General features: G+C 44.8%; 1 protein-coding gene across 5 annotated transcripts in view; it reads right to left on the bottom strand.

The window, feature by feature from the left end:
- Window positions 1-21,165, bottom strand: part of BIN1 (bridging integrator 1) — a 90,079-nt gene that overhangs the window by 7,507 nt on the left and 61,407 nt on the right. The window contains exons 11-18 of one of the 5 annotated variants that reach the window (XM_058028388.1): window positions 20,362-20,406; window positions 15,621-15,771; window positions 11,417-11,545; window positions 8,477-8,584; window positions 6,901-6,924; window positions 2,783-2,875; window positions 1,917-2,027; window positions 1,017-1,118 (exon numbers count right to left, since the gene is read on the bottom strand). In XM_058028388.1, coding sequence (XP_057884371.1) covers window positions 1,017-1,118; window positions 1,917-2,027; window positions 2,783-2,875; window positions 6,901-6,924; window positions 8,477-8,584; window positions 11,417-11,545; window positions 15,621-15,771; window positions 20,362-20,406 — 763 coding nt within the window. The remainder of the gene's footprint in view (window positions 1-1,016; window positions 1,119-1,916; window positions 2,028-2,782; window positions 2,876-6,900; window positions 6,925-8,476; window positions 8,585-11,416; window positions 11,546-15,620; window positions 15,772-20,361; window positions 20,407-21,165) is intronic. The other 4 variants (XM_058028390.1, XM_058028391.1, XM_058028392.1 and 1 more) reach the window with 4 other exon arrangements.

Here is a 21,165-nt window from a genome sequence, read left to right as displayed (position 1 = left end):
CCTGTTCCCCAAAAACCTCTCCTCCTCTAGCTGTGTGGGAACTGTTGGCATTTTATGGCTCCATTTCACAAGCATCAGCATGATCTGCCTCCTTCGTTCACAAAGCCAACAGCTGGGCCACAAAGAGGATCCACATTTTCTGAGTTAGTGAACTACAACACCTTCCCTTTACCCCTTGTAGAATCCAGATCTTATCTGAACTTGGCCAAACCCAAAGAGCTGATCACTGCTCATCAATTTGGAGAATTCTCTTTTGTTTTCCAAACAGAAACCTAGAGATGTGAGCATTAATTTTATAAACTCAACACCTCTCTCAGTCAAGACAGTAAAACTGCTGCAGATTGTCAGCTGGGTGCCGTCAAACACAGAAAGTGAGGAGCAATCACTCAAGGCTTCTAGCTCAAATTAAAGAAAAACATGACCAAGTAAATTCAGGTTGAAGATGAGCAGCAAGACTTGTTCTCTGGAGCTGAGACCTGTTCTAGCCTTTGATTCTGCTGCCATCTCCTGACCAAACACAGTCATTTGGAAACAGCCACTGCTGAGCTAGATGCAAGACATCATCCACCACCAGCTGCTTTCTCAGAGCTCCAACATTTCTCAAAAGAGAAGAAAACATCATAAGGTATGAGTCACTTCTCTCAATGCCACAGTCTGTGGCATTGAATATGGATCAAGTTTAGGGGCAGTGAGGAGGCAAAGTATGGGCTCTGTTGGGCACCCTGATCAAGAGAGCCACTGCATTGGCTCAAATGTTTTGATAGGGACAAGAACCCACAGCTACTCCACATGCTTTATGCAGAATAATGTCTCCACTTTCCAGGAACAAGCAGAGTCTCCCCTCTGTTGCAAGAAGCCAATCTCAAGCTCAAGGACAACCAGCTCTCTTGCCAGCTCCCAGCCACAAACTAACGGCTCAGGACTCAGCCAGCCAACTGTTAGTGAAGAAAGAAGCAGCTCAGGAAGCCCCCTTGGCTCCACCTGGCCCATGCTCACACCCTGCCTCCCCCACTCACCTGCTCCTCAGGGTTCTCAAACGGAATCACAAGCACCACGTCCCCAGCCTTCAGCTGCAGCTCGTCAGTGTCGGTGGCCGTGTAATCGTGCATGGCCTGGACCTGCAGGGACAGGAGAGCAGCACTTTGAGCACTGCAGCCTAAAATGCCACCTGAAACCACACTCAATGTTATGAGCCTCCTGCCATTCTTCAGGGCTTTGCCATTCTTCTGCTTTCAGCAGAACTCACAGAAAAAAAAATGGGAATGATTAAAGCAGGGAAGTGTTCCTACAGTAAGATGCTGTAAATTCTCACTTTCAGGACACGATAAAGCTGTACTTTCTGGCTACCACACTCCTTTATGCACATTAAATTTGTGGCTTATCTTCACCCAGAATCACTCCTTCCTCCACTCCTTTGCTGCAAGTGATCTTTGGCATATTGAGAATGCCCACCCAACTAACCTGCCTAGTCCTATACTTTTCTCTGTTAAGTCTGACTTTTTAACATCCCTGAACATAGAGTGCACTGCTCCTGCTGGTGTTCCAAACTCTTCTCAATTTGCCAACTTGCACCAAAGTTTAACTTTTCCTGTCAGGAGCACATTTTATCCACTATCCAGAGTCTGTGACTGACAACACCACACCACCAAGACAGAGACCACTCCAGCAGAGAGAACAGATTTTGCTGCACAGTACAGCAAGACCTTTAGATGCTGATCTTCTTACATAATCCTTTGAAACATCTGGAACTGCATGAAGCTGCAGTGCTGGAGAGGAAGGTTTATCTCTTCTTCAACTTCTGTTCTGCCTTTCAATGTGGCCTAGCCCATGGCCATGCTGAATGAAAGCAGTTAATGCCTTACAGAGGAGGAAAAAACCCTCACCAGGAACTCAATGCTGCACAGCCACACACTCACCTTGAACAGAAATCCTGGGGGCATGTCAGCTCTCTCAGATGAAGCACCTCCTTCCACAGTGCCATTGACAGTCGCAGGGAAAGTTTCCACAACAACAGCAGGCAAAGAGCTCTGATAGGCAGTGGCAGCCAAGGAAGGGAAAAAAAAGACATTGAGAAAAGAGAATCCAAAACTGAAGCTCCAAGTCCACCCTGGAGGATCCAGACCCCAACCATCCCATGGCTTCAGTGGGTTTTCCAAGAACACCCCAAGGGACAGCAGAGGCAGCAGTGAGAAGGCAGAATTGGTGACTGCTGTCTTTCTCTGCCTAAGGCTGCAGAAAGGCAGGGATGAGTTGTAGGTTTCCTGAGACCATAATGCCCAGCATTTCCCAGTTGCTGTGATCACAATGCAATCTCAGAGCCCTCCTGGAACAGACAATTCAAATGTGACTGCCTGTAAGAACAAAGCTGCCATGAAACAGGACCTACCCCTGTCCCCTATAAAGGGCAGTAGTGTCACCAAGAAGAGAGGAAGCCTGGATATTCGGGACACAGCCAGAGCCCAGAGGACAGGGTAGGTAAAGTAAATGGCAAGCAAGAGGGAATCCAGCTGACAACACAGCTTAGGACAGCATGGGCTGTGAGCTGACTTCATAACAAGGGATAATTCTTTTACTGAATTTTCCAGCAGAACTTCTCCCTAAGTATTACACAGATAAAATGCAACAACTAAGTCTGGTCCCTGAATAAGAGCATTGTAACTCCTCTCGTGGCAGGGATGTGTTTTTCCAAGCAGCCACACAGCTCTTGTCCCAGTCCAGCCTCCCACGTGTGCTGTGTAACAAAGGGATGGAGGAAAGGGATTGCTGTCCTTGAGGTGTTTACCGATCCTGAGTCAGCTTCAGCTTTAGATGCTTCAGCTCCAGCTGCTGCTTCTGATCCAGCTGCTTCAGCTCCTGCACGGGCTGCTTCTGCAGGCTGCAATACAAAAGTTATCCCAGTGGAAAGTTACTCTCATTCCAGCTACACAAGTGTGCAGAAAAGTGCAGCCCAGCCTGCCCAAGTGCTCTGTGCCACTGCCTGAGCCATCTGCTGACTAACGGGTGAGACACTGCAGGGTCTGGCTGCACTTCTGTCTTCTCCTTTCTCTGCAACGCATGGAAATCACAACAAAGTCAGAAACCCTCAACTCCAGCCATGCCATAATTCAGAGGAAATCAATGAAATGCCAAAAATTCTCCGTGCCTTTTTCTCTTCACAATCCAAACTGCAGACCTACTTTACACACACACAGTACTTATTATTAGATCTAGATTGCCCACTTGTAAGAGAATACAAGCTCTCTTGCATGCCAAAGAACAAGGATCTCTCCACAGTCTTCTTCCAAGGATAACAATCACAGAACATTTAAGTACTCACCTACTCCCAGAAACAAAAGAGCATGGAAAGAATGTGCCCAGATATGAAATTTAGTCCAGACCCAGCACCAACATGACATTAGCACTGAATCAAACAGACACTGAGCTAACTTACACTCCCTTCAATTTCGGACAGGCCCAAACAGTTCTGAATTTGGATTCTTTTGTGAATATTCTATTACTAAGAATTTTCTAGGAATATTCCAGATGGGGTGCATAGCACATTTGTGTTGATGGAAAGCTTCTACTGCACAAAAGCTGCCACCACCAAGGAAAACCAGTGTCACCCACAAATCACTGCCTGACAAAACAAGCCTGGGGACAGGGGTTTCTGTGCACAACAAAAGACCAACCACACGCCTATGATAGGCTTCCAGCAGTTCAAGTTTTTATTCTCCTTTATCTGGAGTCAGATCAACTTCTTTTTTAACACAAAATTAAAAGACATTCATTTGCCCCTCCCAAAAATTGCAACAATACAGGAAGTACATTGGATCTGGTAGCACCAAGGCTGCAAATCAGCCCCCTGGGAGACTGGCCAGGCAGCATCAGGGAAGACTCCCAAGATTTGCCATTTTTAATACATGGGAAAACCCAGCTTTAGAATGCCTACATGTCTCATAAATTTGATAAAAATGTGTTGTCCTGCTTCAGCTGGGATAGTTGATTTTCTTCCTAACAGCTGGTACAGGGCTGTGTTTTGGATTTAGGATGAGAATAATGTTGCCAACACTGATGATGTAGTTGTTGTTGAGCAGTACTCACACCAATTCAAAGACTTTTCAGCTCCTCTTGCTGCCCTGCCAGCAAGGAGGCTGGGGGGCACAAGGACATGGGAGGGGACACAGCCAGGACAGTTGACCCAACTGACCACAGGGATATCCCAAATGCCATCATGCTCAGCAGTGTATAAACTAGGGGAAAAGCTGATCAGGCACCACTGCTCAGGAATGAACTGGGCATCAGTCAGCTGGTGTTGAGCAACTGTTTTTCATTTGCCTCACTTGGGTTTTTTGGGGTTTCATTTATCTCTGTTATTTTTCTTTTTATTACAATTATTATTATTTGTTTGAACTAAGATGGTCTCATCTCAATCCACAAGTTTTATTACTTTTATCCTTCCAACTTTCTCCTCCATCCCACCAATGGGAGGGAAATGAATGAGTGGTTGTGTGGTGCTTCACTGCCAGTTGGAGTTTAATCAAGACACATGCACCCCTGCATACAATCATATTCAAAACAAGGCATTGTCCAGATTCCTTAACTTTATAATTCTCATAGTCCCAACCTTACAAAACCCCAGAGTAAAGCAATCACCATGGTAAACCTTAAATGTACCAGCTGGCTACTAGCCATGCACTAGCACAATGCTCCAGGCAGCATTCTAATAACAGCAGCCATAACAAAGAAATAAATCCTTGATTTAATAAAAATCCATTACTTTACCTTAAGCTGGTCCAGTGGTGTCATCTAACACATGCTTTCCTCCCCTACCACATCCTTCCTCATGTCTCCCAATCACCATGTCCACAGGCCTATACTGCCAGAAGATGTTCTAAAGAGCAGAGCTGTTCCCATCCTACAGAGGATTCCCTCAGCAGCTTTGGTAGAGCTAAGGTAAATATATGCCTGTAAAATGCTACAAAGGATCATCCTGTTTAATTGGATTCACTCCCAGGTTTTCATTTGGGTTCAGTGAAACTGGAACTGGGACAAATGCCAGGCCAGCTCTATCTGACCATGCATGAGTTTAATATGGACAAGTGAAAAGGACCTCAAGGTGAGGGTTTGGAGTTTTGTTGATTTTTAAGCAGCTAATTTGCAAAAATAGTATGGAATAGTCAGAGAAACTGGATCTACATTAATCCCCTGAATTTCAACAAAGGGCATTTTCATGTTAACTATTAATTTTTCTGTTTTATATAGTAAGGCATCCTGAGGCCTATAAGAGCATTTACAGCCATGGAAAGATATTACAGGGAGAGGAAAAATTGCTCACTGCTGTTACCAGGTTTAAAACTTTGCTTATTCCAACAGCAGCATCATGCACACCAAATGCACATTTCCCCATCTGCAGAACTAAGCCAGTCCTGCTGCACTCAAGTTTCTATGCAGTTGTTAACCTCACGGCCCAGGGGACTAAAGAACCCCAAAAAAAAAAGTCTCCTCTCATCAACAGCTAAGAATATTTATAACAAAAACACTTCAGAAGACTTGAAGAGGGAGATTCCCCAGCCTTAGGAAGCTCTGCTCTCTGTGTATGGTATGCCAAGGTGAGAATTGGTACAGTGAGAACACCTTGACTAGTAGCATTTCCTGGTTGAGCAGATTCTCCTTTGGGTAAAACCAGTTTGCAGGATGAGAGATGTGGTCATAAAAAAAAAAAAAAAAAAAAAAAAACCTTTTACAGCCAAGACTGTAAGCACAGCTCAATCAGATGCAGTCATACCTTACCCCATTCACCTGAAAGGAATGAGATTTTTCCTAGCTAAACCAGTCTCTTCTTCCCTATGACAGATTGACAATGCACATACAGGGGAAGGACAGATGTTAAACACTGATGGCTGGTACAACACACAGGGGAAACCCTTCTTCCTTGACATCACCCAAGCTCATGGGAAGGAGAGTAGGGGCCACTGTGAGCCCTTAGGCCAGGGCTAAGTCATGTCCTTCCAAGTATACTTATTCTAGAGGGTGATCTGACCCTCGGGAATGGAAGGCTGGCAGGACTCAATTCCTCTGCACGAGCCAAGGCCATGAGCTTACTCAGTGAATACAGCCAGTTCCAGCAGCAGGCCTGAGAACCCAGATCAAGCATTTTCTGTCCACACTGCTGGCTGCCAGTCCAGGGGGACTCAGAAGTAGTTGTGCTTGAAATACCTCTCAAGGGGCTCATCTGCAGCAACCTGAGACCTGCCCAGGCCACATATGTAAGAGAGCATAAACAAGGGCCAGGTTTCTGTTCAGATGCAGGGCACGTGCAGGGTCTCCATGTCAGCAAGCTCCAAAGCTGAGGCAGATGCCAGGCAGGTCTTGGGCCTGCAGTTAACTTCCAGTGGAGACACAGGGTGAGCAAAATCACATCAGCCTTTCTGACAACGATGGTCAATGAACAGCAAACACCACAGACAATTCAAGATGAGTACATATCTAATGGTACAGGCAGTAATGATGATATATTTATGATAGCTGAGATATTAATGCATTGCACACAAGACCAACAGCACACAGAGAGTTCAGGAAATGTGTTGTGGAGAGTGAGGATGATGCCACAGGTGTTAAGTATGAGTTGAAAGTCACAGTATTATGCCAAGGGAAGGATGAGTGGGTTAGCAGGGAAAGGCAAGGGCCATGTGCACTGGTAGAATGGTAAGTCTCAGAGTGCCAGACTGACTTGCAAACATGTGCTTGGCCCTGGGGCTTCATACAAGGTGCATAAATGGGTCCAGCAGCACAAAGAGCAACTTTGGCCTGGGGTGTGCAGGAAGGAGAAGCAGTGAAGGAAAGGAGACAGGCATGTGAACAGAGCTGGCACAGGCACGTGAACAGACATGATGAGAGACAAAAGCTGTATGAATTTCTTACCTCCCATAAATCCCAAGGTAAAGACTAAGCATGTCAAAGAGCAACAAAAATAAAACATGTTTATACATGATTATTTCAAACACTACAGACACTGATCAGACAGAAGCAGACATACACATTCAACAGCACTTATCTCTGCATGTTTTGAAAATATCTGTTAGTACATGAATTTATACATCCCTGGGAATAGAAGATCTTTAAGGTCCCTTCCAACCCTTTAACATTCCATGATTCTGAGGTGTCTTTGGATCAGTAGTAAAATACCTTAACCACTCTGCCATACTGCCCATCCTATAGGAAATAAATCTGACTGTTTAGATACCTAGGTGGTTTTCACTATTTTTTGGTTACCAATAGAAAATATTTCTTTTTTACTCTCTTTTAATGACTTCTGAAGCTGATAATAATTAGGTTAGAACACTAAATATGCTATTGTTGAGTACTTTTGAAAAACCCACTTAGTGTAATATTTGTTGCTTACTGGAAGGATAACAATTTCAAGTCAAATTTATACTTGTATCCTATGTAAATATAACCAATAATCTGAGTTCTAACTGATGATTCAGAAAAAACAGTAATTTTTTTTTTTTCAGAAAGGCTTTTCCTGATATGCAGCTTGTCCTGAAGGCAAGTAGACACAAAATGCCCATGTACCCACATAAAGTTCCAAAAAAGGATAGCTTTGCCATTTTGGTGTGTATCCAATTATGATAATAAATAGTATCTTGCAGATACAGTATTTTAATTTAGGGGAATCAAATGCCTAGTGTTTGCTTGCTCTGACAAAAGAAGTCTTATTCCTACAAAAATCTGTGCCATATAGACCCACTTAACATGATTATACTGGAGATGTACTATAAACAACCCAATTATGTTAATTTCAAATTTTAGTGGCATCCACAGGCAAAAAATAACCACTTCACATATATAAAACGGAAAATCTCAGTGAGGACAAGAACTATATTCAGGATGCACTGCAAAGCCTCCAGTCACATAGACATAACACAAGGCACAGTCCACCTGCCTCTGACAGAGGACAGGACCAGGTACAGGCCAGAACAGAATTAGGCATCTTCCTTTATGATACCAGACTGTGACAGGCAGGAAGCTGCTTCTCAACTATGAGTGCAGGCTGTGTCATACATAGAAAAAGAAGAGCTTCACATCACTTGAATATCCATTTACAGCCTTATTCACCTTAAGTAACTGCAGATTATCAAAGTGTCTGTTAATTAAAAATTCATTTGAGAGCAATTTATAGCAGGAGCACAGAGCTCAGGCTGAATTCCCATCCAAGAATAACAACTTTAATACATACAGCATACAGAGCATGCTGCTCTAGGGAGGGACATACATTAAGTGGATCATCAGAGCAAAGCCCAAGCACCCCACAAACACCTAGTGCCTGACTGTGGCCAGGCCAGCAGCCACTGATTCTTCCTGGTCTTTCACACCGAGCAGAGAAGACCAAGGTCCCCATACCCAAGCCCAGCCTCCCACAGCTCAGATCCATGCTATTGTTCAAGGTGGGTGCAAGTCAGTCATGAAGGGAGAAGGAACGGCGAGATGAACCAACCTGGGAGGCGGGTGTGGGGGTCTTCCCCACAGTGGCATCTGGTTTAATGGGATCAAAATCCAGATCCAACAGGCTTGCTCCCTCCTGGAAGGGCCCAGGGGCATCAAACTTGGCAGCAGTGAGGGAGAGAAGTAGTATGAGCATTAGACACGCGCGTGTGCACGGTGGAGGGAGGGCGTGTGATATCCCGGAGCTGAGGCTGCAAGCGCAGAAGAAATGGTGGCAGCGCAAACACTGGATGCGAGTCCTGACTGCCTGGTGCCCACAATCACAGGCAGCTCACGTGGGGCCCTGCAAACCAAATCTGAGCCTTTTCCACAGCACTCATTCATCTTCCCACCTGGCCGAATGAGCTGACATGGTGTGAGCATCTGATCTGCTGTGGCCAAAGGGATCACGGCCACTGACGAGTGAGAAGGGCTGCTCCTCTATCTGCATCTACTCCCCACAGCTCACCCAGCTGCCTTTACACTGACAGACCAACTTCCCCAGCTGCATATAAAAGAGCTACCATCCATACAATCCATCTCAGGAACAAAAATCCAGGCAGAATACCACTGAAACTACTGGAAGGAAAGGCTGAGAGACCTCAGAGCTAAGTCCCAAAGGTGCTAATTTCCTCCTGCCTTCTGAGTCAGAAACACAAAATATGGCAGCTCACCCCAGCTAAGAGATTTTAATCCCCTCCCAACTCAAAAATGTTGTTTTCAATAGTTTTCATTTCTAGACATCCCATAAACTTACACATGTAAGTCTTCTAAAAAGCATACATTTGAGAAGCTTTGCTACTTTATTCAAAGTCATCAGAGTAACTCCCTTTGAGTGAATAATGCTCTACCTAGAGACAATGATTCCACATTTGCTGATCACCATTAATAAGAAATCTACAAAGGACAACTACAAAGGACACAAATTATTAGCATTTAAGACTGGACTATCACTTTGGTGGTTTAGATTTAATCTAACCACAAGATACTGTTTTCCACTCAGCTTCAGAGGAAGCTGCTGTCTCTGGGAAGTCAGGAAGATTTGCCCCTGTTTCCTACAACCTCCCAGCTCACTGGCCCAACTGCTTCAGCTACCTTTTCAATAACACAAAATTTGGCAGATTGGTCTCCACAGTTATATGAAAATACCACAATGGCAAAGCTTCTGGAAAGTAGCAAGTGACACTCTTTAAGGTAAGTCCTCTGAATTCCACCAACATTTTTGCCTCTTCTAATTTTCTCTTGCCCCAATTTTCTTACAGATTTTTCTCTGCCTTATGAATATGCCTTTTTTGAGATCCACAAGGATAAGGAACCAAGCTTTCTCATCTCATCTGACCAGCATGCAAAAACCAACTATCATTCTAGTAATTCTAGTTTGTTCTTCCAGCATATCCAAGCCACCCATCAGAGAGTTTACAACCCGAATCTTTAGCTTTGTTTAGTAGTGAAACCTCAAAAGGCTGCAGCCATGGAATAGTCTTACCTGTCATTCAAGATTTGAATGCAAGGGCTAACACTCCTTGCCTTTACCCAAATCTCCCACAGGACAGCTCATTGGAACTAAGGCATCTGACAGAACAGCCCTGGGCAACACACAGAGTGCCAGGGGCTGCTGGGCCCTTGAAGTGAAGATTGTTCTGGAAACCAGAGTCCTCCCTCAGGACTCCCATCTGGTCAAAAGTCACAGCAGATCCCATCCTGGCTCAGAGCACTGATCAGGTGCAGAAGAGCATGACTAAGGGCTGGCATTCACATGGAAATACATGATAGAGAGCATGGGACAGACAGAGCTGTCCATTGCAATAAAGGAGAAGGAAGCACAGACGATGATAAAGAGTTGCTCAGCTGCCTGCAGTCCCCGCCTTCCAGCAGTGATGTCAAATCATCTCTCCACTCTGCAAGTTTTATCTATTGCAATGCCAAATCTAACATGGACTTCCTTCCCTCCCCACATCATCTCTGCCCCCCAGCAGCTGGGTGGAAGGTGGCAAACCAGAGGCAATGGAGCAGCGTGATGCAAGGAGAAATGAGGGAATGAGTCACAGATGAGCACGATAGAGATAGGATTTGTGCTTTAACAAGCATTTAGGGAATATATATATACACATTTGTACATACATATGTGTATATATATATTTAAATAAAGTAGATGCAGGTATCTCATGATACAGCCAGAAATCTGGTCAGGCTCCTATGTACATAAGGACTGCCATTCTCCTAGATCCAACAGAGAACTGTCTACCTGGATAGCCTCTCTGGTAGTGACACAAATCAAAGGGCATATGAAAACATGAAAACATATAATCTGTAAACTTTTTCCTTTTTCAGGGCTTCAGAAGGTGCCACTTGACAATACTGACAGACTGTGTCAGTAGACTTAACTACAGGCACAGTCCTGCCCATCTAACTACATCAACTATTCTTTGCAAAGAGAACTTTGGCAATTCCTTGTGGCCTTTCCCGGGCTTTAAACCACAAAGCACATGAGTGAAGACACAGAGAGCACAAAACTGTCTTCTCCAAGAACTGGCAGAGATGCCAAGGTCAGCAGTTAGGGACGTACATGGGCAGGGAAAAAAAAATGTTTCATCCACACAGGATCAGTGGCTTTGGAGAAAGCATAGCACACCACAGGACATGAAGGGAGTCATAATCCATGTGCACTGCTGCTGAATAAATGCAGCAATTACTTTCTGGTATCTTGACCAGGTGCATTTCTCCTGTTTCTTCTATGAATGAAAGCTCTCAAGGGACAACCTGTTACTGCCTTTCAAGTACTCTCCCCTTTAAGTCAGCTCCTAGGTAATCCTTTGCCTTCTGAGGTCCAATGCTGAGCTTGCTTTCCTCTTTCACCTGACCAGGTTTCATGGCTTGACACCTCCAAAAAGAAAAATGGTCTGAAGGAAGAGTTCAGAGGCAGAGAAAAATTAGGCAGGGCATAGCAGCTAACCTGCGAAGGGGTTGTCACACTTATCTCGGGGACAAAATTGTCATCAAACAGACTGATGATGTTCTCCTGCTTGATCTCCTTGGAGGGGGTGACTTTTGGAGGCGGAGGCACTGGAGGCCCTTTCCTCAACTGCATGCAAGAGAGCACACGGCCACAGCACAGACGGCGACACCCAAAAAAACCAAAGACAGGAACCAGGTTAGTCACAAAAACTGAAGGTGAGGGAAATCACAACCACTGGCACAGAGCAGGGTCCAATCAACTCCATCTGAAGAGAGAGGGGAAGGGCTGAAGGGCGGAACTGAAACAAAACAAAAATCAATAACCACACGCCTCCAGAGAAGGTTTGGCATCATTAGTTACACTTCAGCCGCGGGCAAGTTTCCCTCTGCAGAGGAGAAGCGTAACACAATTAATATGCATTGACAGGACATGCATACATAATTAAACACGTGCAACCTTCAAAAGAACCACTGGGAAGGGAGCAGATCAATTACTGAGAACATGATCCAACAGAACAGGCCAGCACTGCCTCCCTTTGCCATACTTACCATACCTAAGGGAATGAGAGAAGAGACTCCGTTTGTCCTACAGTGGGTGGGTGGCATTGACAGGACAGACGGATCTGCCCAGTTCAGGACAGACTGATCTGCCCAGTTCTGGCTCCCTGGTGCACTGATTTTAAGTGTGCTGTAAGAAAGGTCTGCAGGAGCTCTTGATGGCATCTCAGCTTTAGGCAAGAACAACTCAAACTCCTGAGAAGCCATGACTGCTGTGAGCCCAACTCTGCTCTCAGTTTCACCAGTGAGCATTGACAGCAATGAAGTCATGTCTCCCAAATGGAGATCCCAGTGAATACATAAAACCACCTCACTCTGTAACTTTAACCCATTCTATTACCCCTCATCATGCTAAATATTCACCCCGACACTGCATCCACAACCCCACGGAAGTCAAGGTAGGTGCTGCCTAGATCATCCCATCCACATAACTTTTCATATTTTGCTTTGTACAGGGGTTAATGATTGTTTCTAGATCAAATCAGACTTTGAGGAGCTGCTGCTTTGTTGCCATACAGCAGCAGCAGTATGTCAGCCATACAAGTTTCCAGCAACGCTTAGCAATGACAATGCCTCCCATTTACAATGAAGTTTTCCAGCTACTTGGTCTTCTTATTGCATACAAGGCAGCAAGACCCAGAGACCTGACAATGTGCACCCAGTGTATCAGTGTGAAGCCCAGATCTGAAATCCATTACTCCTAGGCCTGTGTTCACACTTCTCCAGCACAAAACTAAGTCCTACACAGCCTTTATTCAGATTTCTAAGGATGTGCCCAGTTTTCTACTGGATTATCCTACTTGAGAGAGAGTGATTGTGTATGAAAACATACTTCCCCCCCCCGAAATAGCTAGCTAGGGGAAATAATGGAAGCAAGTGTGTTCACTTGTAACTTTTTGTTTGCAGAAGGTGGTGTATCTACATTCCCTGAGAACAATTCCTGACTGAAAACCCCCTGCCTTCCAGTTGCAAGATGGGACCAGGAGTTTCAGGGAAATGCTCTTCTCAGAACAGATCCACCCTCTGCAGAAATGGAAGGCTCCAATTACTAACTCTCAAGTCAAAAATATCACAACTCACTCTTCTATTTATTCCTCTGATATGGATAGTCAGTCTCCTTCATTCCAATGCAATAGTGTTTTGGAAATCACCAGTTCCAAACTATTCCAGCATTACTTCCAAAAGCACATTTCAAAGACAAGATGATTGCATATTGATGTTGGGTTAAACCCATAAATTCATCATGCATTAACAACTTTGTTGCCTAGAATAGAACAAATCCTCTAAAATCCTTCTGCTGACTTCGACCTCACAGAGATTTATCTGCCCAAATTCTGCACAGTTGCACTGATTTCAAAAGTCTCATTACAGAGTTTCAGAGGTGTAACTGAGAGCAGAAGTCTGACCTTTTAATTTTCACAGATCCCCTCAAGTCTTGTTTCATCATCAAATTATTCTGCTGAGAGCTGAGAGCATTCACTTATTCCAAAAGACACAAATAAACTGTTCTTAAAAATTAAATGACAGTAAAAGAGTTTGAGGTTGCTTTGGGTTGTACAGGGAACAGTGCAAAATTTAGTTAGCATTTATTTGATCACTCCTGATCTTGTCTTTCTCTCCACAGCCTTTGCTCACACTCTGCATTGGTATTTCAGACACAAAGAGGCCAGGGAATTGTTCTTGCTCATTGCTTTGTGTTCCATCCTCCCAAAGAGGGTGAGCCTCTTAGCCTCCCTTGGAGGACCAATAGAGAACAAATCACTTACCCAGAGGTCAAAAGTAATGACACCTGTGAAGATTTCAGTGTTAAAGTCAGGCACTTTTGCTGTTGAGAGATCAGACACTTGTGCTCCCAGCTGCCTGGTAAGCTAACACACACTTGGTTCCTAGATTTTATCCACACAGACACCAGGCTCAGCTCTGAGTGTGAAACTCCTGCCTTTGCCTTCTCTGCCTCTGGAGCTCCATCCCTCAGCAACTGCTGTGAATACGGAGTGGAGCTCTCCTCTTCATGATTCCTGAGGGAATGAGTTAAACACAGGCTGGCAAAGAGCTGCCGGGCGGTGGCAGCATTGGCTGCAAATGTCATTTCAGTGCTGCCTGTGGCCCAGCCCAGACAGGGCTGTGCTGGAATATCTCCTGCTTGTTCCTCAAGGGGTGCCTCCAGCCCCATTCCTGCGGGCAGGCAGGCAGCAAGTGAAGGAGAAAGCACTTGCAGGCTGGCAAAAACAAGGGTTGTGTGTGCTATTTAAAGGAAAGGGAAGAAACCAAACTCGGCAAGATGAGTCCACAGGCAGGGTAAGTGAAGTCTGTCGTAAATAGCTTAATAAATCTCTATATGACTTCTTGTTCCAAATTTTAGTCAAGTTTGGAAATCTCTGGGGGAATAAAAAAAAAAAAAAAACCTGCAACAGAAGGGCAATTTTGGATATTTTATCTTCTCCCCCCCATATACACAGCGTACTCCAGAGGTCCTAACCAGGTTGGTGGTCAGGCTCTGCACTGCTGAGCTTTTCAGAGCTTTTCAGAGACCCTGAAGAAGTCCTGAAAAGACAATGCCAGGCATCCACACATCTCACAGGGCTGGAAAAGAAATTTTGCCACATGTCCTCTTCCTGTCCCTCAATAATCGTAAAAAGCAAATATGCAGTGGAGAGAACAATATAGCGAGAGGCAATCTAGAAACAGGAATAAAAACTACCCCACAGGCTTGGATTTGGAATCACACTGCTATGCATGGGAACAGCAAGGAAGTTCTGGGTTGCACCCATCTCTTCTCAGAGGCAGTGGGTTTTCTTACCAGTTTGGCCAGAACCCCTCTGAGCTTTAATTCTTCCTGGAAGATTTCTCCCAATGTCCCACTTACTGAGACACAAGGACTGGAACCCAATGTAAATTTGGCCTAGTTACTACTTTTCCCTGCTAGGCTTTTCCCCCACTCAGCAACAGAGGGACAAGAGGATGGAGTAAATGTTTTATTTTCCCAAAGTAAAACACATAGATGATATGCTGAGCAGCTGTATCTACTGTTTTGAACATGCTGCTGGATATTTCCTATGTAAGGAAAGGCCTAATGAAGGCCATATGGAAGGTATCACATTCATACAATGAACTATCTTCTTCCTGGAACCCACCTAATTTCTTCCTAGCATAAAAATATAATCCTTTTTTTTTAGCATAATATTGTATCTTGATAGTAAAGTGAAATGTCATCCAATGTACAGATGATCTCCTTATAGTATTAAGCTTTTTTATTTTAACCTTTCTCAGCTTGAGAAGTTCTTAAAAACAAACTGGACCACTGAATCCCACTGGTTAATTCAAATGTAAAGAACAAACCTCCTCATCCAGCTACAACTCCATCCTCCCTGGATCTTCTTGGCCATCCTATCAGACAGCAAAAAGTGTTACTGGCCTTCCCCCTGTGAAACCATTCAAAGACAGTTCTTATAATAGAAAGATGGCAAATAAGCAACTTGCATTCTCAGGAACTTTCTCAGGAACCAGTGGAAGAAAACAACCATCATGTGATATTCTGTGTGCTCAGTAGCAGGATGAGGTCTAAAAAAACAACTGATGGAGTTCTTTGACTCACAGAGCTTGTGCCATCAGAAGAGACATGGTCAATGCCATGGGGACACTACCTGAGACGGTGACTTTGGGATGCTTGCCCCAGGTGCTTCCAAAGTGGACGGCTCCAGCTCGTGGTTGGCAGTCTTGGTCTCAGGGCTGGTGATGGGAGATCCATCTGGTGGAGGCGAGGGGCTTTTATTTGCTTTCGCTGGGGTGCTGTCACTGAAGGAAGTGGAGAGAGAAAGGAGGAGACAGGGGGAGAGAGAGGGGAAGAAAGAGAGAGAGAAGTCTGAGCCGGGCCTAGGAGGAGCTGTGCTAACCAGCACAGATCAGTGGCCTCCATTATCTCTTTGCTTCACTGCCCAGATACGCAATGAAGACATTTGGAGCTCCTGAGAAGCATCTCTGCTGAGTCACTCGCAGTCCAACACACTGCAGCAGCACCACTTTGCAGCAGGCTACTCACTAAAAGCCTACAGAACTTACATACTTGCCTCAGACACAGAAAAACAAAAACAAAACAACCAGGCATCCTTCATTTTGCCAGATTTTAATGTAAGTGCCTGACATTAAATTATAGTCTTTAATACTGGGGAAGTAGATGGGGAAAGGAGTTCAGTGCTACTCATTTAGTTTTAAATGCCACCACAGATTAGAATTTTTCTGTGTGGTTGTCTATGGACCTCTGCATGGGTTATGACTAATAGATTCACAACACCTGAACTAAGGCTGCAATCACAGAATGTCTTATTCCTTGATGTGGTATGAACTGACCAAGCTAGTAGAGAGGCAAAGTAGCCAGAGGTTTCACAGATCACTCCAGGAACAGTGAGGTTCTGGCTACTAATAGAGATTTCTCTATTATGAAAGGTCACCCTAGTTGATCTCTAGTCCAAGACTGTTTCTGACACACAGTCAAGAGAGATTCTTCAGGAAATTAAGATGCAAGAAGCATATGCCAGTGGCATTTGTTGGTTCACAGCTTGGACAGATTTGGGCAGATTTTTCAAAGGCATGGCAAGAGGCACATGCCTTTCCCTACAGGCATGCCCTGGCTGGGTGTCAAGTCTCTGCTTCAAAACACAGAGTCATGAGACATTTAGCAAAAAGTTGGTTACCAGAGAATTTCAACTGGGAAAATTCACTGCTGGAGGATATTTTAGCAGAAGTGATTACAGTTTGGCAAAACCATACGCAGATGAAAATATAATATCACAGCATATTGCAAAAGGGCTGTGCAACCTCATCTACAGGGAGTGATATTTGACTCCAGTAAAAGTCACAGTTCCTGTGAAATTCAAGGCCTTGAGAGAAGCTGAAAGAAACAGACCCTTTCCTACAACTTGAGACACTAAACCCTGGCATAGAGCCAGCACTAAAGCAAGGCAGATCTGATTCTGCAGGGAGATGAAGTAATTTATTACCTTACTCTGTCCCAAGAGAGCCCAGAGCCTCAGACATGTACATCCACTCACACTTGGATGCCTGAGTTGTGGTGGTCACTGGCCAACATGCACGATGGCCTCATTCCTAAACATTGGTTTGCAAGTGGGGGATAGCAAGAGGAAGAAGGGATAGCAAGGCATTTCAACAAACCTCCTCTCACAGGCAAGCATCTCACCCTGCTCAGCATTCCAGCTTTCAAGCTCCCCATCCCATTCCCTCTTCATTCACTTTGCCCTCACCCATTCCCCCAACTTTCTCCCCCCATATCCACACCCCACACACACATTTCCCCATAAAGCACTTTTTCTCAGGTCCACATGCAGGCTGGACACTTCTGATGACACTGATGCCAAGAGCACACCAACATGATGCAACAAACCCAAGGACATTCCCTGCCAGCAGCTCTCAACCAGGGGCACACACACCAAGGGAGAAAGAGGGACATGAGGAAGGAAAAGGGAGGAGGAGAGACTGAAGAACATGGATGCCAACCCCTGCAGCTCTTCAGTCTGACTGAAAGTGTCCTTCCTCAAAAGTTCCCAGAAATCACTTCAATACCTGGAGTCTGTAAAGAATTCTGAAAAAATCTACGAAGTTGTGCTACAGATCAAAAGTAGTAATGGTTGGAGGGTGAGGGTAAAGTCCTGATGTAAACAGGAGTCACCAGGAAACATCAAAGAACATCCTCTAATACTAGATTTGGGGGGAAAAAAGTACATGTTACCTCCCTTGGAGTTGAAAGCACTTTGGAGAAAATGGGGGACACAGTGATCTACATCTAAAGTGCCAGGACTTCCCAAATGCCCCAGCTACACTGGGAACACTGGGACTGTGGCTATCAGCTGAACTACCAAGACAAGGGTAGACTTTTCCTTCTAGGGACTTGAAAAGGCCAGTTCTCCCAGTGAGAAAGGAGTTCAGGCTTATTTTCTAAAGGCCGTGGAACAGTTTTGGAGTGACTTATTTCCAGTGCCTGGCAGTGACTTAATTTGGAGATATATTGGTAAAAGGCTCCCATGTGAGTCAGCCCCTGTAGGATGAAGGGAAGAACTGGGCTGTGAGGGCCCAACACTAAAGCCTTCATTAAGTCACTACTATTTACAGCTTGTTTGATGTGTTGGCCAGCCCCCCTAGGAAAATGCCAGTGCTAATTTTGGCTGAGCCTTTTCCAGCCCCCTGAGCGGCACCTTCATTCCTGCACTTGCTGCTTTGTAACTTTGCTGAATTTAGCCAGTGCAACCAGCATCAAGTGAGATGGTCACCAGGATCCTCTGTCCTTCACACGTCCCCAGGGAGCACACACTGCCCACACAGAGCAAAATCTTGTCTCCAGCTAACTGTTTTCTCCAGGAAACACAGGAAAGAGCCAGAGTGCAGGGACTCTACCTACTGACCAAACATGAGCACCACAGTAAAAGCAAGCCAAAACAACAAGGCCACTGCTCTTTTTCCTTCCCATGAGCAAATGGGAAGTGATGCCAATTCCAGGAATATCAGGCAACGAAAGGAAACAGAGAGTTTCTTCTGCAAACAGAGAGCTGGGTCTAATACAGCTGAAGAGAAAGTCAAAATCCCCCAGCCTCTTTTTAGTGCTGCTGAGCTCCCAGACACTCCAAGGTGCTGCCTCATTTGTTCTGGAAGGGCAGAGTAACATCTGCAGATGAGTTTCCCTTGCACTTGTAACAATCCTACATTAGAGGATAAAACCTATTTTCCAATGTGGTAAAAACAGATCAGTCACATCCTGCCAAGTTCTCAAGTTAAAAAAGAAAAAAAGACTGACATCTCAGTTAAGGCTCACACTGGGCCTTTCAGCCAAAGGTAATTAAATTTTTACCTGTAGAGCATACTGGAGAATTATTTGGAAATAAAATTAAAGGAGTGGGTGGGAGAAAGAAGGAAAAAAGAACCTACATACCTAAACATATGGTGGCACAAATGTACATTCTTGCTGCAGATCAAATATGGAGTTCCAGATCCTCCTTCTCTGCACTAGGGATTGCACATTTCTCTGTGACCCCAGCAGCTGCTCTGACAGCACAAACCACCAGCAGAGCCCAGGTCAGGCACCTTTATGTCCAGGCCAGTTGGACTTTACCGGGGGAGAGCAGGAGCCCAGAACTCATCAGGGGGGCTCTCCTTCTGTTGCATAATCCATCCACTCTCAGGGACTGGAAATATCAGACTTCCTGCCTGGTACAGATACAACACCAGTCCAACCAAGACCAGAGTCCTCCTTTTCCTACAGTAGAAAACCCCAGAATAGTAACAACACAATCTATTGCCTTATTACTTGCATTTGAAGATATAAATATCTAAGCTTGCCCATCAGCTTTCTTGTGAAATTACCACTCTTCACTCTCCAACTTCCCACTTTACAAAATATGCACAGCAGACACAAAGAGAAAGGCTGCATTACTTGCCCTAGTCAGTGGGAAACCAGATCAGGAAAAACAAGGATCTCAATCCAGCAGCACTTTCTTTTATTGCTGGCAGGACACCATCTTGACAATTATAATTTTTTTTCTCCCAGTAAGGATCCCATGGAGGAAGTACCAACAAAAAAAGTGAGAAAAACCAAAATCAGAGGAATTTTCCATGTCATTATGGAGCAGCTCCCACTTTGCTCCAGAGCATGTTCTTGTCAGAGTCCTTGACCTATGGTAACTCCAGGCATTGTAGCAATCCAGAAAATCAATGCCATCACTGTTTTAAAGGCAAGATGCAGATACTAGTCTTTATACAAGACAAGGTTCTTCCTATTTCTCCAGTCCTGCACAAAATCTTACATGGATGGAGCAAGATAGTGAGGATTCTCAAGAACAGAGCAAGCAAAGAGCAAAGCTGGACGTATCCTTCTCCCACCTCATTATTCTCCCAATTGCAACAGGTAGATAGGATAGGATAGGACTTCTGAGGGTGAAAGACCTGCCTACTGGTCCTCCCTGGCTAGGCAGGGGATGAGAATGCAGCATTTCAGACCTACTCAAAAGGACAAGCCCACTAGGTAAAACTAGAAGCTGTTAAAACACCAAAATCGATTATACTTCCCATGGAAAACCCAGCACTGCATTTTCCATCACACAAAAACAACTGGACAGACAATGCCTGAGTTTTCACACGGCCTTCTTAGATAGGAAAAGAAGCAAGGATTCAAACCAGGCACACAAGCAAGTTAATGGGATTATCCAGACACAGAAAGATCTCAGCAGGACCCAGCAGGCCACAAACACATCTTATCATGCACAGGACCCCTCTCCCACCACAGGGTTAACACGTGCCAGGCTGTTAGAGTCCAGCAACAGCCTCTCCAGTTTTAGGAGCTCAATGAAACACGTATCGAAATGCTGCTCTCCATACCAGTACCTGCTCATCTTTTTCCTCAGCCTGGCGAACAGTTTAGTTTTCTTTCTGTTGAGGATGGCACGCAAATCATTTCAGTTACAGGACGGCACAGTCAAACCAGGGAGGAAAAGTTTAGCTTCCAAGTACCCATTCAGTGGGTGCCACAAAACTCGGTGTAATTAAGATGACAGGATCTCCTCTCTCTCTCACACACACATGAGTACACACAGACACACTTCCCTTCATTACTAGAAAGCTATGACCTGGTCTAGAGAAAGCAGAAGAAGGTTCTTTATGTCTGTCAAAGACATACATCTATATCTATACATATAAGCAAACTAGAACTTTCCCTGCACTTTGGAATATGGGGCCAGGGTGCAAATGGAAAAGAAGAAAAAGGAAACTATACAGACCACCAGAGTACTGTAAATGTGCTTTCACAGCTCCTCACGGTCCCCTGTGAATATTGCTGCAAAAGAAATAAGCTCCCAATTCTTCTTTTCTTATGTAGTCTGTGCAGTCTGATACATGGAACCTACTCAGCAGCTTTCCTGCCATGTCTTTTTCCAGTTTACCCAATCACATGAGGATAATCCCACAGATCTCCTCGGTCTTCTAGGCATCTGAGCCCTGAACATTCCTACCTCTTTCAGAAGCAAATCCCAAACATAGGTCTGAGGTTCCCAGAAATACACCAGCTGTTCTGTGCTACACTGCCAGCTCCAGAGACATCAGCCACAGCAGTATTTGTGTAGGGCCTCACATGAATGCCATAATGATGTGCACAGATAACTGCCTCTCTTCTCACACCTCCTCATTCATTTC

This window comes from Melospiza georgiana, chromosome 7 (assembly GCF_028018845.1).
Source record: "Melospiza georgiana isolate bMelGeo1 chromosome 7, bMelGeo1.pri, whole genome shotgun sequence".
Classification (NCBI taxonomy): domain Eukaryota; kingdom Metazoa; phylum Chordata; class Aves; order Passeriformes; family Passerellidae; genus Melospiza; species Melospiza georgiana.
This window is presented reverse-complemented; position numbering and strand designations above follow the sequence as displayed.